Raw genomic sequence first — 12584 nt, 5'->3', positions numbered from 1 at the left:
TTAGGAGGAGCATATTGAGGCTCGGAGAGGTTCTTTCACTTGCTCAAGGCTGCAGAGCTGAGTAGGGGATGAATGTGGAGCCCTCCGGCCCTGTGGGTGGTACACATCAGAAACAGTGATCCTGACCATGGCCTCAGCGCCTGCCTGTCTGAGGGTGACAGTGGATCCTATATCCCAAGCCATTCCCAAAACCCCTTTGCTACCCTCAGTGACTCCATGGCCCCCCCACCAAAATGTTTGTCCTTCCCCCATACTCTGAGGCCACTGGCTGCAGCCCCCCATGCTCAGCTGAGCTAGGGAAGAGACCCCTCCAATTGTTTACCCAATGATCTTTTATTATCAGGTACCCTGGCTGGCCCAAAACCAGAGACAGACAAGCTGGGGCCAGGCATCTGAGACCCATTTTACAGGTGAGAAAAACGAGGAGCAGAGGCCTGTACGAACCTGCAGTAAGCAGCAGGCACTGGGGGCCCAACCCCACTGGAATCGCCTGCCCTGCCCTGAGCCTGGCCCACAGCGGCCACATTTCAGATACGGCAGTGAGTGATGGGACGTGCCCTTTGCCCCTCCTGGTAGGGCATGGGGCTAGGGGGAAGGAGAAGGACAGTAACGTCCATGCTGCTGGCGGGGAGGCGAGGCTGGGACCCAGGAGTGGCTGGGATGTGGGGGCTGCTTTCTTCTGTGTAGATGCCTCCCTACAAGGCCCCCCACTCCCCGACCCTTTACCCAAGGACTGCCGAAAAACACTTCTCACTGTGAAGGGGACAGAACTAATGTGGGACAGTGGAGGACCTGGATCTACCCCCATTCCTGAGTCACACGACTCACCCAGAGTCATGGCCCAGACTGGGCCGAGGGTCATGGCGCCAGGTTGCCCCTCTGGCCTGTCCACAGCTCTTGGAATTCGACATGGCAACCCAGGTCCCGTAGGGCAGCCTTGGCCACGTCCTCACAGTCACGGTGGGCCGATCGGGCCTGCACGATGAGTGCCTCAGCCCCCAAGTCCAGGATGGGCTTCGAGAAGGCCTGGCTGTGGGCCACCAGGTTTCGGATCAGCATGCAAGCCTGTTTCTGTAGGAGAGAGCAGCTGTGAGCTGCCAGATAGGGCTTTGGGGTGGGGTCCACTCTGACCTCTGGGTCTTCATCATAACAAGATGGAGGTGATCATAACCACAGCTGACATCTAGCAGCTGCCTACACTGTATCAAGTTAGACCCATCTCTCCACTTTACCCTCTTGGCAGCCCCAGAAGGCAAGGCTAATGCCCCCAACTCCCAGGCAAGGAAACAGGCTCAGGGAAGCTCCAGGATCTGTCCCATGGCTTTGGAACTCTCAGCCTCAGAGTTGGTGAGTCTGAGGTCCCCCGAGGCTGGCACGGAGCCAAGGAAGGGGCCCTAGGGCAAGGGGGCAGTGAGGCCACAGGAAAAGAGTGGTTGTGCACAGGCGCCTGTCAGTTACATTCCTACACATTCGGTGGACATTTGTGCTCTGTGCACCTGCTGTGGGTGGGTGCGGGACGCTGCCTGGAAGCTTCCCAGGGTGGCTCCCACCACCAACAGGAGAGCAGATGGGAAGCGCATGCAGAGTGGGGAGCTGCTGGCCAGGGTGGCCAGAAGTGGACAAGGGGACAGACCAGGTAAGGGATAGTGTCCCAGAGTAAGAGCCAGTGAGAGCAAAGGCCCCCTGTGGGTCCCAGCCTGGTATGTCCAAGGACCCTATGCGGGGAGTGAGGAGGCGAGGAGGGCCCCAGGGGCTGCAGGGAGGAGTCTGGGTTCAGCCAGGGAGGTGTGGACAGGGTGTCCCACACCCAGAACTTAGACCAGCAGCCCAAGGAGGGGGCAGGAACCTTTCTGAAGCCCCAGGCAGATCACCATCCATGCTTCCCCAACTTCTTCCTCCCCAGATCTCTCTACAGCGACTTTTAAGAAAGGAGATTGCCGGGCGCGGTGGGTCATGCCTATAATCCCAGCACTCTGGGAGGCTGAGGCGGGTGGATCACGAGGTCAGTAGATTGAGACCATCCTGGCTAACATGGTGAAACCCCGTCTCTACTAAAAATACGAAAAATTAGCGGTATACAAAAAAACTACAGGCCTGTAGTCCCAGCTACTTGGGAGGCTGAGGCAGGAGAATGGCGTGAACCCGGGAGGCGGAGCTTGCAGTGAGCCAAAGAAAGCACCACTGCACTCCAGCCTGGGCGAAAGAGTAAGACTTCGTCTCGAAAAAAAAAAAAAAGAAAGAAAAAGAAAGGAGATTAAGGGCGTGGTAGCTCACACCTGTAATCCCAGCACTTTGGGAGGTGGAGGCGGTGGATCACCTGAAGTCAGGAGTTCGAGACCAGCCTGGCTAACATGGCGAAACCTCGTCTCTGCTAAAATTACAAAAATTAGCCAGGCTTAGTGGCCCATGCCTGAGGACCGAGCTACTCTGGAGACTGAGACAGGAGAATCACTTGAACCCAGGAGGCGGAGGTTGTAGTGAGCCGAGATGGCGCCAATGCACTCCAGCCTGGGTGACAGAGTGAGACTGTCTCAAAAAAAAAAAGGAGATGATGTGTTATAGGTTTCTTTCTGGGGTTTCACCAGAAAGCTCCCCCAATGCCCCCCTCCCCAAAATAGGAGAGTAAATGTAGAAAAAACAAAGGCAGAAAAGGAAACAGCTGCAGGCAGAATTCAGCACATTTTGGAAGATGAGAAAGAAGTTGGCCCTGTGGGGCTCGGCTGTGGCAGGGAAAGGGACAGGGATAGGGACTGAGCCTTTGCCCCATCACCCACCCACACATCGCACCTGCTCCCATGCCCTCTCAGCACCTACCTGCACACCCCACCCCAGCCTGCCTGCCCCCATCCCATGCCCTGCCCACCTGCACGCCGGCCTTCTGCGGGTGTGCCTTCATGGCCTGCAGTGCTGCCACAGCCCCTCCACCCTCCACGATGATGCGGCTGTTGTCCGGCTTACGCAGGGCCAGGAAGCACAGGGCCGCGCAGCTCTGCTCACACACCTGCAGGGGGCAGTCACAGGAAGGCGGAGATGTAGCGGAAAGACCCTCCACAACATCCTGCCGTGGCTGCCAACCCCTGGTGAACACCCTGCGGCCTCCCCTCCGTGGGTCTCTGGCAGCTCCTGTGTAATAACGGCACGACGGCAGGGTGACAAAAGTATCAGCCGAGCTCTTAGGGGTGACAAGGGCACTAGGCCTGGTCAGACCTTTGCAGGGTGCTGGTGGTAACTCCAGGACACCCAGAGTCATGCATAGGCAGGTCAGCATTTGAGAGCCAGAGCCTGCGACCCTCACCTGCCCTGCTCTGGCCCTACAGAGGAATAGAGCTTCATGCAGACACAGAAACTGAACTGGGACTCCAGCCACTACCCTGCTACTCTGTGTGCCCCCAGAGGTGGGTACCTGGGGGCAGGTCAGGTGCTGGGTCATGGCAGCCACGATGGACTCCGTCCCGCCGGCATGGACAATAGCGTCTTTCACATCGTCGTTGCCTGCGATGGCTCGCAGGGTGCTCAGCACTTGCTTCACGAGCTCCTGCACAAGGGAAAGGCTCGGTCACCCCCAGCCAGGCCGCTGGATTGTGGGAGAGGGCTCTGAGGGAGAATCTGGGGCTGTTTTACTGTTTCACCAGCAAGTACGGTGTGACTGCAGAGTGTGACTAATGAAAAGGGGTGGCAGATGCCTGTGGCTCAACTCAGGCTGCCTATGTCCAAATGGTACCATCCAGGTGACTTGATCCCCTATCCCCACAGGGGCAGAGGGGGCATGTGACTCAGGCCGGCCTTCAGAGCACAGGGTCCCCCTGGCCACGGCCACAGACCCAGGGTGGGTGCTAACTGCCCTGCACTGAGGACAGTGGATAAGATGCTATTGGGACTGCTGATCCCCTTAATGGGGAACCTGAGGACCCTGACCCCTGACTGCCCAAGAATACATGGCAAAATGTATCCCTTTATGCGCTGAAGTTGGTTCCCATTCAGCTCCCAGCCACTTGCACAGAAAGAAGCTGAGTGACGTCACCAGCGAGGCTTGGGGGCGCAGGACTGTGGCACCCCTGGGGGCTTTCCTGCAGCTGCAGCTGGATAGGGAGGCGCCTGTTGACTGGCTCCCTGCTGTGGGTGGGCACATGGAGAAGGGCTCGATAATCAGCTGCTAAATGGAGTAATGAGTAGGGGACCCTGCTCTATTCTGCAGCTAGGGAAACTGAGACAGAGTTTCCTAGATACTTAGGTGTGGGAACTAACCCAAATATCCCAGCCTTGGCCAACACACCCCCACCCTGTGCTTCCCACCATCCTTTTCCTGGTGCAAAAGGACAGTAAGGGAGAGCGGGTGGGTTTGTTCCCCCCCCAACCTTTGGTTCCTGCCCTTGGGTCAGTGAAAAGAAAAACTGCACTTTGGTTCCGAGATTAGCAGGCAGGGCCGGCTTGTTCTGACTATGGCTCGTCCGGCTGACTGGGACCCAGAGGGACAGCATGCACTGGGCCAGGGGGGCTTCATACCAGAACGCCGCTCTGGTTCCCCACCTGGTGGTCATTGAAGTCAGCTAGCAGGGACACCAGGATGCTTAGGCCCCCGAGGTCGACGACCTCCTGGCAGAACTCGTTGCGGATGGCCAGGCGGGACAGGGTTCCGCAGAGCTCGCTCAGGATGCCAGGGTTATCTAGGAACGCTGCGGGGAGAGAGGGAGACAGTGGTGGTGGGGGCGGGAAGAACCAGCTGCAGGGCCCTCCGGTTGGGTGGGGATCCTGCTGCACTAGAGGAGTCCAGCCCTTCTGCCTACTGGAGTGGCCACGGGCACCAGGAAGGCCCCAGGGAACACCAGGGGCTGCCTGGGCCTGCAGTGCCCCCTGCTGGCTGCTGGAAAGACTTAGGAATGTGCCCCTCCAGCTTCCTTCCATCATGCCCCAAATAAATTCCATACCAACTGATGGTCTCACCTAAAAAAAGAAAACCATAATAGTGCTAAAAAAAAAGACATCTGAAGACTATTTTTATGATCATGGGGTAGGAATGGCTTTTCTAAGTGCAACAGGAAACTCCAAAACCATAGAAGGACACATATGGACCGGGCTGACGTGGCCAAAACTGAACACAGGAGGCGCAGATGGAGCCCAGAGGCACTGCACCACGAAGCAGATGCCGGAACTCACGCCAAGAGGGCGAAGATCCTGCACCTACACAGGGCTGCGATGGTCAGTTCCTGTGGCCACCTGTAGCCCTCTGCAGTTCCACCCAATGCCAGTCTAGGTGTTGCCATAGAGGTATTCTGTCCATATGGTTACCATCCGCAATCAGCTATCTATCTATTATCATTATTATTATTAATTTGAGACAGAGTCTCGCTTTGTCACCCAGGCTTGAGTGCAGTGGCGTGATTTTGGCTCACCGCAACTTCTGCTTCCTAGGCTCAAGAGATCCTTCTGCCTCAGCCTCTCAAGTAACTGGGATTACAGGCGCCCGCTACCACACCCAGCAATTTTTGTATTTTTAGTAGAGATGGGGTTTCATCATGTTGCCCATGCTGGTCTTGAACTCCTGGGCCCAAACAATCCTTCTACTTCAGCCTCCCAAAGTGCTGACATTACAGGCATGAGCCACCATGCCTGGCCTAGTTGCCTTTAAGTAGAGGAGATGATCTTGAACAATGTGAATGGGACTCATTCAATCAGCTGAAGTCCTTAGAAGGAAACAGGTGTTTTCTCGAGAAGGCGACTGCCCTGGAGTTTCCAGCCTGTCCTATGGAGTACAGACTTGCCACAATTGCATGACCCCATTCCTTACCAAAAAGTCTCTTCATATATATATATCCTGTCTCTCTGGCTGAAACCTAACTGCTTGGAGCTCCTATAAATAAAACAGGAAAGGTGTGAGCTACCTCCTGGAAAAACAGTCTGACTTTGCAGGTCAGGACTCATTTTCAGCCTTGCTGAAAGTGTGGGAGACTGAGGTGGGCTCACTTCCTCAGCAGACAGAGCCAGAACCCCCACACAGGCCTGGCCACAGAGCCAGAGCCACGGGCAGGCAGGAAAGGGGAACTCATCCTTCTGACACCTCCTGTGTGTCAATCAGGACTTTTCTAGTGGGTTCAGCGGATGGAATGGGGTTGGGGTTAAGACAGAAGCTGTAGGGTCTGACGGTCAGCACTGTGACCTCCCAGAGCCGGCTCACCATGGTCACCCTGGAGCCAGACACATGAATATGCCTAAGGATTTGTGGCTGAATATGATCAAGCGTGTACACATCCACCTGAGACTGCCACAGTGCATGCCAGCCAGCCTCCCCCAGTCCTCTTATTTCCCTCTGGGGAGGTCCCCCTTCCCTACTCAGTCCCTGGAGTTGGACACAGCAAGCCCCTTCCCCAGAAGCTCCAGAGATGGGATTGTGGCCTGCTCCTAGCTCATGAGTGCTGGCCTGGAATTCTCCTGGAGCCACTAGAAAGCATGGGGAGACTCTTCACGAGGGTTGCCATGCAGGCGGGTCTAAGCCGAGGGGCGAGCGGAACCTTGAGCCCACCGTGCCTGAAGCAGTCCTGATCTTTGACCCCCTCACTCTGGTCACATCTGACCCGCCTGCCTTTGTTTGCTAGCTCATATTGGCCCCCAGCTCTTACCTTTGGTAGCTTCAATGAGCACCTTCAAGCCTTTGTTCTCCTGCACAATCATCTTGGCATGGTTGTGGGCATGGCCAAAGGGCACACGGATGTCATCATCGAAGGTCATGACACGCAGGGCCCAGCAGGCCTCCCTGACCACGTCGGCATGGTGGCCATGATGGGCAATGGCGCCAGTCAGCAGGGGCAGCACGCCAGCTTTCACCAGGTCTTGCCGATTCTGTTCATGTTTCAGGCAAGCGTGACGCACACAGCGGATCCCAGAGCAGGTCAGGTCGGCCTCATCAGCATTCTGGGTCAGCGTGGCCACCAGGAGCTGCAGGCCCTGGGTGTCCAGGAGGTCTGGCTGGCCATCAGTCAGCACTGACAGGGCATTGAGGGACTGGAGCAGAAGGCCCTGGTCACCCGCAGTAGCCAGCTTCCAGGCAGTGAAGATGATGGGGTAGGCCCCCTTCTGGGCCGCGAGGAAGCGGCAGGCCTTGTCCTGCTTGCACTGATCACAGAAGCGGGTGAGGTGTGCTGACACCTCCTGGGGGCGAGAGCTGGCCACAGACTCCTGGAGGTCACTGAGCGTCTGGGAGACATGGGAGAAACCTCAGCATCAGCTCAGGCAAGAGGAGCCCATGGCCACAGCAACAGTGTCTGGATCCCTGCAAGGTTCCCTCCCCTGGGATCTGGGCCTGCAGTGGAAGTAATGTGGGGTCAGTTACAGCTCTGGCAACTTCCAGACCTGTGCTTCTAGGAGCTTTGAGCTTCAGAGGCCATAGGGTGGAAGACTGACACTGACATACACACACACACACAGAGAAAGACAGCTCAGTGTCCCTGCCGAGGGGCTGCACACATAAATGCAGACATATTAAACATTCCAGCCCTACCTGCCATCTAGAGGACCCAAGCGATACCAGCAGAAGAACCGTCCAGCTGAGCCCAACCAGGCAGAATCACAAGAAACAGTAAGACACCTGTTGTTTTGGGTTGTTTGTCACACAGCCGTAACAAACTGGCACACCCATCAATGGTCAGTTCTCCAAGGAAGGAGAAAGCCACATTCACCAGATATACCCATCCTGATGTCTCCTTTCATCTCTCTCATTCACTCCACAAACATGTACTGAGCACCTGCCAAATGTGGTTATACTATACAGAGAGCCGATTTACCCAAATTCAACTCTAAGCCACTGGGGAGAAAAAGCTTTAAACACCTCAGACAAGTTTAGCTGCCATTCAACTACATGACCCTGGGACACATCTTAGCATGAGCCAAAGATGAATCTGTAAGCCTGGAGTGTAGGAGATTATTTGCACCCAGACTGAGTCAGGGCGGTTCTACAGAAACCACCAGCCCAAAGGGCTTTGATTTGGCATTGACTGACACAAAAAACAAAGAAGCCTATCTGATAGTCTTCACTAAGCTCAGATTTGTGGACCTGAGTATATGTTACAATGCAACAGGATATTTAAAAAGACACATTTTTGCTAAAATGAGATTAGAACTGAAAAACAAAAAACAGTAAAAAAGTTAACACCAGTGTGCATGACTAGAATAGACATTACTACAAAGAATACATACAAATGGCCACTAACACATGAAAAGACGCTCAATATCACTAATCATTAGGAAAAATGCAATTCAAACCTACAGAGGAGCCAGGCTTGGTGGCTCGTGCCTATAATCCCAGCACTTTGGGAGGCCAAGGCAGGAGGATCACTTGAGCCCAGGAGTTCAAGACCAGCCTGGGCAACATATGGAGCGCTCATCTCAAAAAAGAAAATCATAGAATTACTGTATGATCCAGCAGTTCCACTTCTGGGGATACATTCAAGAGAACTGAAAGCACAGTCTCAAAGAGATACCTGTACACTCATGTTCACAGCAGCATGATTCATCAGGCCAAGAGGTTGGAGGCTGCAGTGAGCTAAGATCGTGCCATTGCACTCCAGCCTGGACGACAGAGCGAGACTGTCTCCAAAAAGAAAAAAAAAAAAAAACACTGTAACGACAACAAAGAAATTCAGGCATATAGTATACCATGGATGTACCTTGAGGACATTATGCTAAGTGAAATAAGACAGTCACCAAAAGACAAATACTGTGATTCCATTTATTTATTTTTGTTTTGTTATGTTTTGTTTTTGAGAAGACTTTTGCTCTTATCGCCCAGGCTGGAGTGCAATGGCGTAATCTCAGCTCACTGCAATCTCCGCCTTGTGGGCTCAAGTGATTCTCCTGCCTCAGCCTCCCAAGTCGCTGGGATTACAGAAATGTGCTACCATGCCCAGCTAATTTTTTTGTATTTTTAGTACAGACAGGGTTTCTCCATGTTAGTCAGGCTGGTCTCGAACTCCCGACATCAGGTGATCTGCCCGCCTTGGCCTCCCAAAGTGCTAGGATTACAGGTGTGAGCCACCGCACCCAGACTGTGATTCCATTTGTTTAAAAAAAAAATTTTTTTTTAGATGGAGTCTTCCTCTGTCACCCAGGCTGGAGTGGAGTGGTGCTATCTCGGCTCACTGCAACCTCCATCTCCTGGGTTCAAGCGATCCTCCTGCTTCAGCCTCCTGAGCAGCTGGGACTACAGGCATATGCCACCGTGCCTGGATAATTTTTGTTATTTTCAGTGGAGACAGGGTTTCACCATGTTGGCCAGGCTGGTCTCAAACTCCTGACCTCAAAGTGATCTGCCCACCTCCCAAAATGCTGGGATTATAGGCATGAGCCACGGCGCCCCGCCTGTGATTGATTCCATTTATATGAGGTCCCTGGAGTAGTCAAATTTACAGCAACAGAAGGCAGAATGATGGTTGCTGGGGGCTGAGGGGAAGAGGAACACAGAGTTTGTTTCAGTATTGCAAGATGAGATGGATGGTCATAAAGTACAACATTATGAATGTACTTAATGACACTGAACTCTACATTTAAAAATGGTTACAATCCCATCCTGGCTAACACAGTGAAACCCCGTCTCTACTAAAATATAAAAAAAAAAAAACTGGCCGGCGAGGTGGCAGGCGCCTGTAGTCCCAGCTACTCGGGAGGCTGAGGCAGGAGAATGGCGTAAACCCGGGAGGCGGAGCTTGCAGTGAGCTGAGATCCGGCTACTGCACTCCAGCCTGGGCGATAGAGCAAGACTCCGTCTCAAAAAAAAAACAAAAACAAAAAAACGGTTACAATGGTAAATGTTTTTATGCATATTTTACATAACAAACAGTGGTGTAGCATTTCAGCAGAAACCCTATAAGAAACTTGAAAAACTCCTGACAGAAATGCCTTTGAGGATGCACAGTACTGGAGTTAGAACTACCAAGTTTTTCACAAGGAATTACTATGTTAGCAAGGACGTGTAAACTAAAAATAAAATTCTTGGCCGGGCATAGTGGCTCATGCTTGTAATCCCATCACTTTGGGAGGCCAAGGCAAGTGGATCGCTTTCAGGTCAGGAGTTCAAGACCAGCCTGGGCAACACGGTAAAACCCTGCCTCTAAAAAAATAATACAAAAATTAGCCAGGTGTTGGTGGCTCACACCTGTAGTCCCAGCTACATGGGAGGCTGAGGCTGAAGAATTGCTTGAGCCCGGGAAGCAGAGGTTTCAGTGAGTCAAGATTACACCACTGCACTCTAGCTAGGTATCAAGGTGAGACCTTGTCTCAAAAAAAAAAAAAAACAAAACAATCTAAGTCCCCATCCATTCTAAGGACCCCTTATCTCGGCCAAAGGCATTCCAAAGGTAACCTGAAAAACTAGTTCAGGTCATGATGGGACGTGGGGGTCAAATATGTCCCATTTTATCTTCCTGCCTTTGGAAGTCAGACACAACTGACCATCTTAAGACTTTTTGTAGCAATAAGACACCAACTTCCAGCCTAATGCTAATACAGTATGGAAAGAAATCAAAGTATTTTATCCTAAAATATATTTCTTTGACATATTTTGAAATGGCCCAGGAAAGCTATCTCTTGTGGGGACAAGCTACATTCTACGGAGATTCCCTTTCCAGGTCTTTTCCCTGATTCAGGACAGAATTAACTAAGAGTCTGGCGCCTTTTTAAGTCTGATAAGAAACATTTACAATCTATTTTCAATGAAGCCTGCTACCTGGAGGCTTCACCTCCTTGATAAAACCTTGGTCTCCACAACCCATCTTAAGCAAAATATTACTTTCTATTGATTCTAGGTCTTTAGATAACTGTTTCAATCAGAAAATCTTTTTTTTTTTTTTTATGAGTCTCATTCTGTTGCCCAGGCTGGAGTGCAGTGGCATGATCTTGGCTCACTGCAACCTCCACCTCCTGGGTTCAAGTGATTCTCCTGCCTTAGCCTCCCAAGTAGCTGGGATTATAAGCGTCCACCACCATGCCCAGCTAATTTTTGTTTTTGCTTTTGTTTTTGAGATGCAATTTCGCTCTTGTTACCCAGGCTGGAGTGCAATGGCGCAATCTCAGCTCACTGCAACCTCTGCCTCCCGGGTTCAAGCAATTCTCCTACCTCAGCCTCCTGAATAGCTGGAGTTACAGGTGCCTGCCACCATGCCCGGTTAATTTTTGTATTTTTAGTAGAGATGGGGTTTCACCATGTTGGCCAGGCTGGTCTCGAACACTAACCTCAGGTGATCCACTTGCCTGGGCTCCCAAAGTGCTGGAATTACAGGTGTGAGTCACCGCGCCTGGCCTAACTTTTGTGTTTTTTGTAGAGATAGGGTTTTGCCATGTTGACCAGGCTGGTCCCAAACTCCTCAGCTCAATGCGATCCGACCACCTCGGCCTCCCAAAGTGCTGAAATTACAGATGTGAGCCACAACAACCGGCCAGAAAAATCTTTAAATTTGCCTATAACCTGGAAGCCCCAGCTTTCAGCTGCCCTACTTTTCCAGACCACACCAATGTACATCTCACATGTATTGATTGATGTCTCATGTCTCCCCAAAATGTATAAAACCAAGCTGTAGCCCGACCACCTTGGGCACATGTTCTCAGGAGTTCCCGAGGCTGTGTCACAGGCCACGGGTCACTCATATTTGGTTCAGAATAAATCTCTTGAAATATTTTATAGAGTATTTTCATCAACAGGTGGTTGCTAAAATGCAGGTGGCAGAGCCAGCTGTGTTCTACCTATGACAATTCTGTGTGGTGCTCACCACCCTGCTCATGGAGGGGGGCTTTAATCACTAAACTGCTGGAGTCATTCACTCTCTATGACTAATGCTTTTCATTCTGCAACTTCCCACATATAAATGTGGCCCGGCTGGCTCAGTTTCTACTTGGACAGTCTCCAGATGTTATTTTCCTTCTGTTTCTATAAGCCTGTTTGCAATACATCTTATGACATGAATAGATTAATTTCAATGGCCATCACAATTAATTGTTTTCTCCCTCAACAGATAAGCATTTTTTACACATCTGAGCCAAGATGCACAAGGTCAATTATGCTGCGGGGCATTTGAGAAGGGGCTTGGTTCAGTTGCGAACTGACTGCTGAGTTGCAAACCCCAGTGTCTGGTGGGAGGGACAGGGCAAGGACTTTCAGATTTTACTATAAATGCTTGAGTATTGCTCAAATCTTTTATGCTAAGAATGTATTTCCACTCTTCTGTAATGAAAAATAAAATTTAAAATTAGCCAGGGGTGGCAGGTACCTGTAATCCCAGCTACTCAGGAGGCTGAGACAGGAGCATCACTTGAACCCGGGAGGTGGAGGTTGCAGTGAGCCGAGATCCTGCCACTGCACTCTAGCATGGGTGACAGAGCAAGACTTTGTGTCCAAAAAAAAAAAAAGAAAAAAATTTAAGGCCGGGCATGTTGGCTCACACCTGTAATCCCCGCACGTTGGCAGGGCAAAGTGGGAGGGTCACTTGAGGCCAGGTGTTCAAGATCATCCTGGCAATATAGCAAGACCCCGTCTCTACAAAAGAAAAAAAATAGGCTGGGCACAGTGGCTCATGCCAGTAATCCCAACACTTTGGGAGGCCGAG

At 51.8% G+C, this 12584-nt stretch overlaps 1 protein-coding gene across 2 annotated transcripts in view; it reads right to left on the bottom strand.

Moving 5' to 3' along the window:
- Positions 1-314: 314 nt before the first annotated feature.
- Positions 315-12584, bottom strand: part of ARMC6 (armadillo repeat containing 6) — a 27005-nt gene continuing 14735 nt past the window's right edge. For both annotated transcript variants that reach the window (XM_011990649.1, XM_011990639.1), the window contains exons 4-8: positions 6615-7188; positions 4504-4673; positions 3404-3535; positions 2864-3001; positions 315-1071 (exon numbers count right to left, since the gene is read on the bottom strand). In XM_011990649.1, the coding sequence (XP_011846039.1) occupies positions 859-1071; positions 2864-3001; positions 3404-3535; positions 4504-4673; positions 6615-7188 (1227 nt within the window). In that variant the 3' untranslated portion in view covers positions 315-858. The remainder of the gene's footprint in view (positions 1072-2863; positions 3002-3403; positions 3536-4503; positions 4674-6614; positions 7189-12584) is intronic.

The sequence above is a fragment of the Mandrillus leucophaeus genome, unplaced genomic scaffold, assembly GCF_000951045.1.
Source record: "Mandrillus leucophaeus isolate KB7577 unplaced genomic scaffold, Mleu.le_1.0 Scaffold11, whole genome shotgun sequence".
NCBI lineage: Eukaryota > Metazoa > Chordata > Mammalia > Primates > Cercopithecidae > Mandrillus > Mandrillus leucophaeus.
The sequence above is the reverse complement of the archived record's forward strand: the minus strand, read 5'-3'. Positions and strand labels throughout refer to the sequence as shown.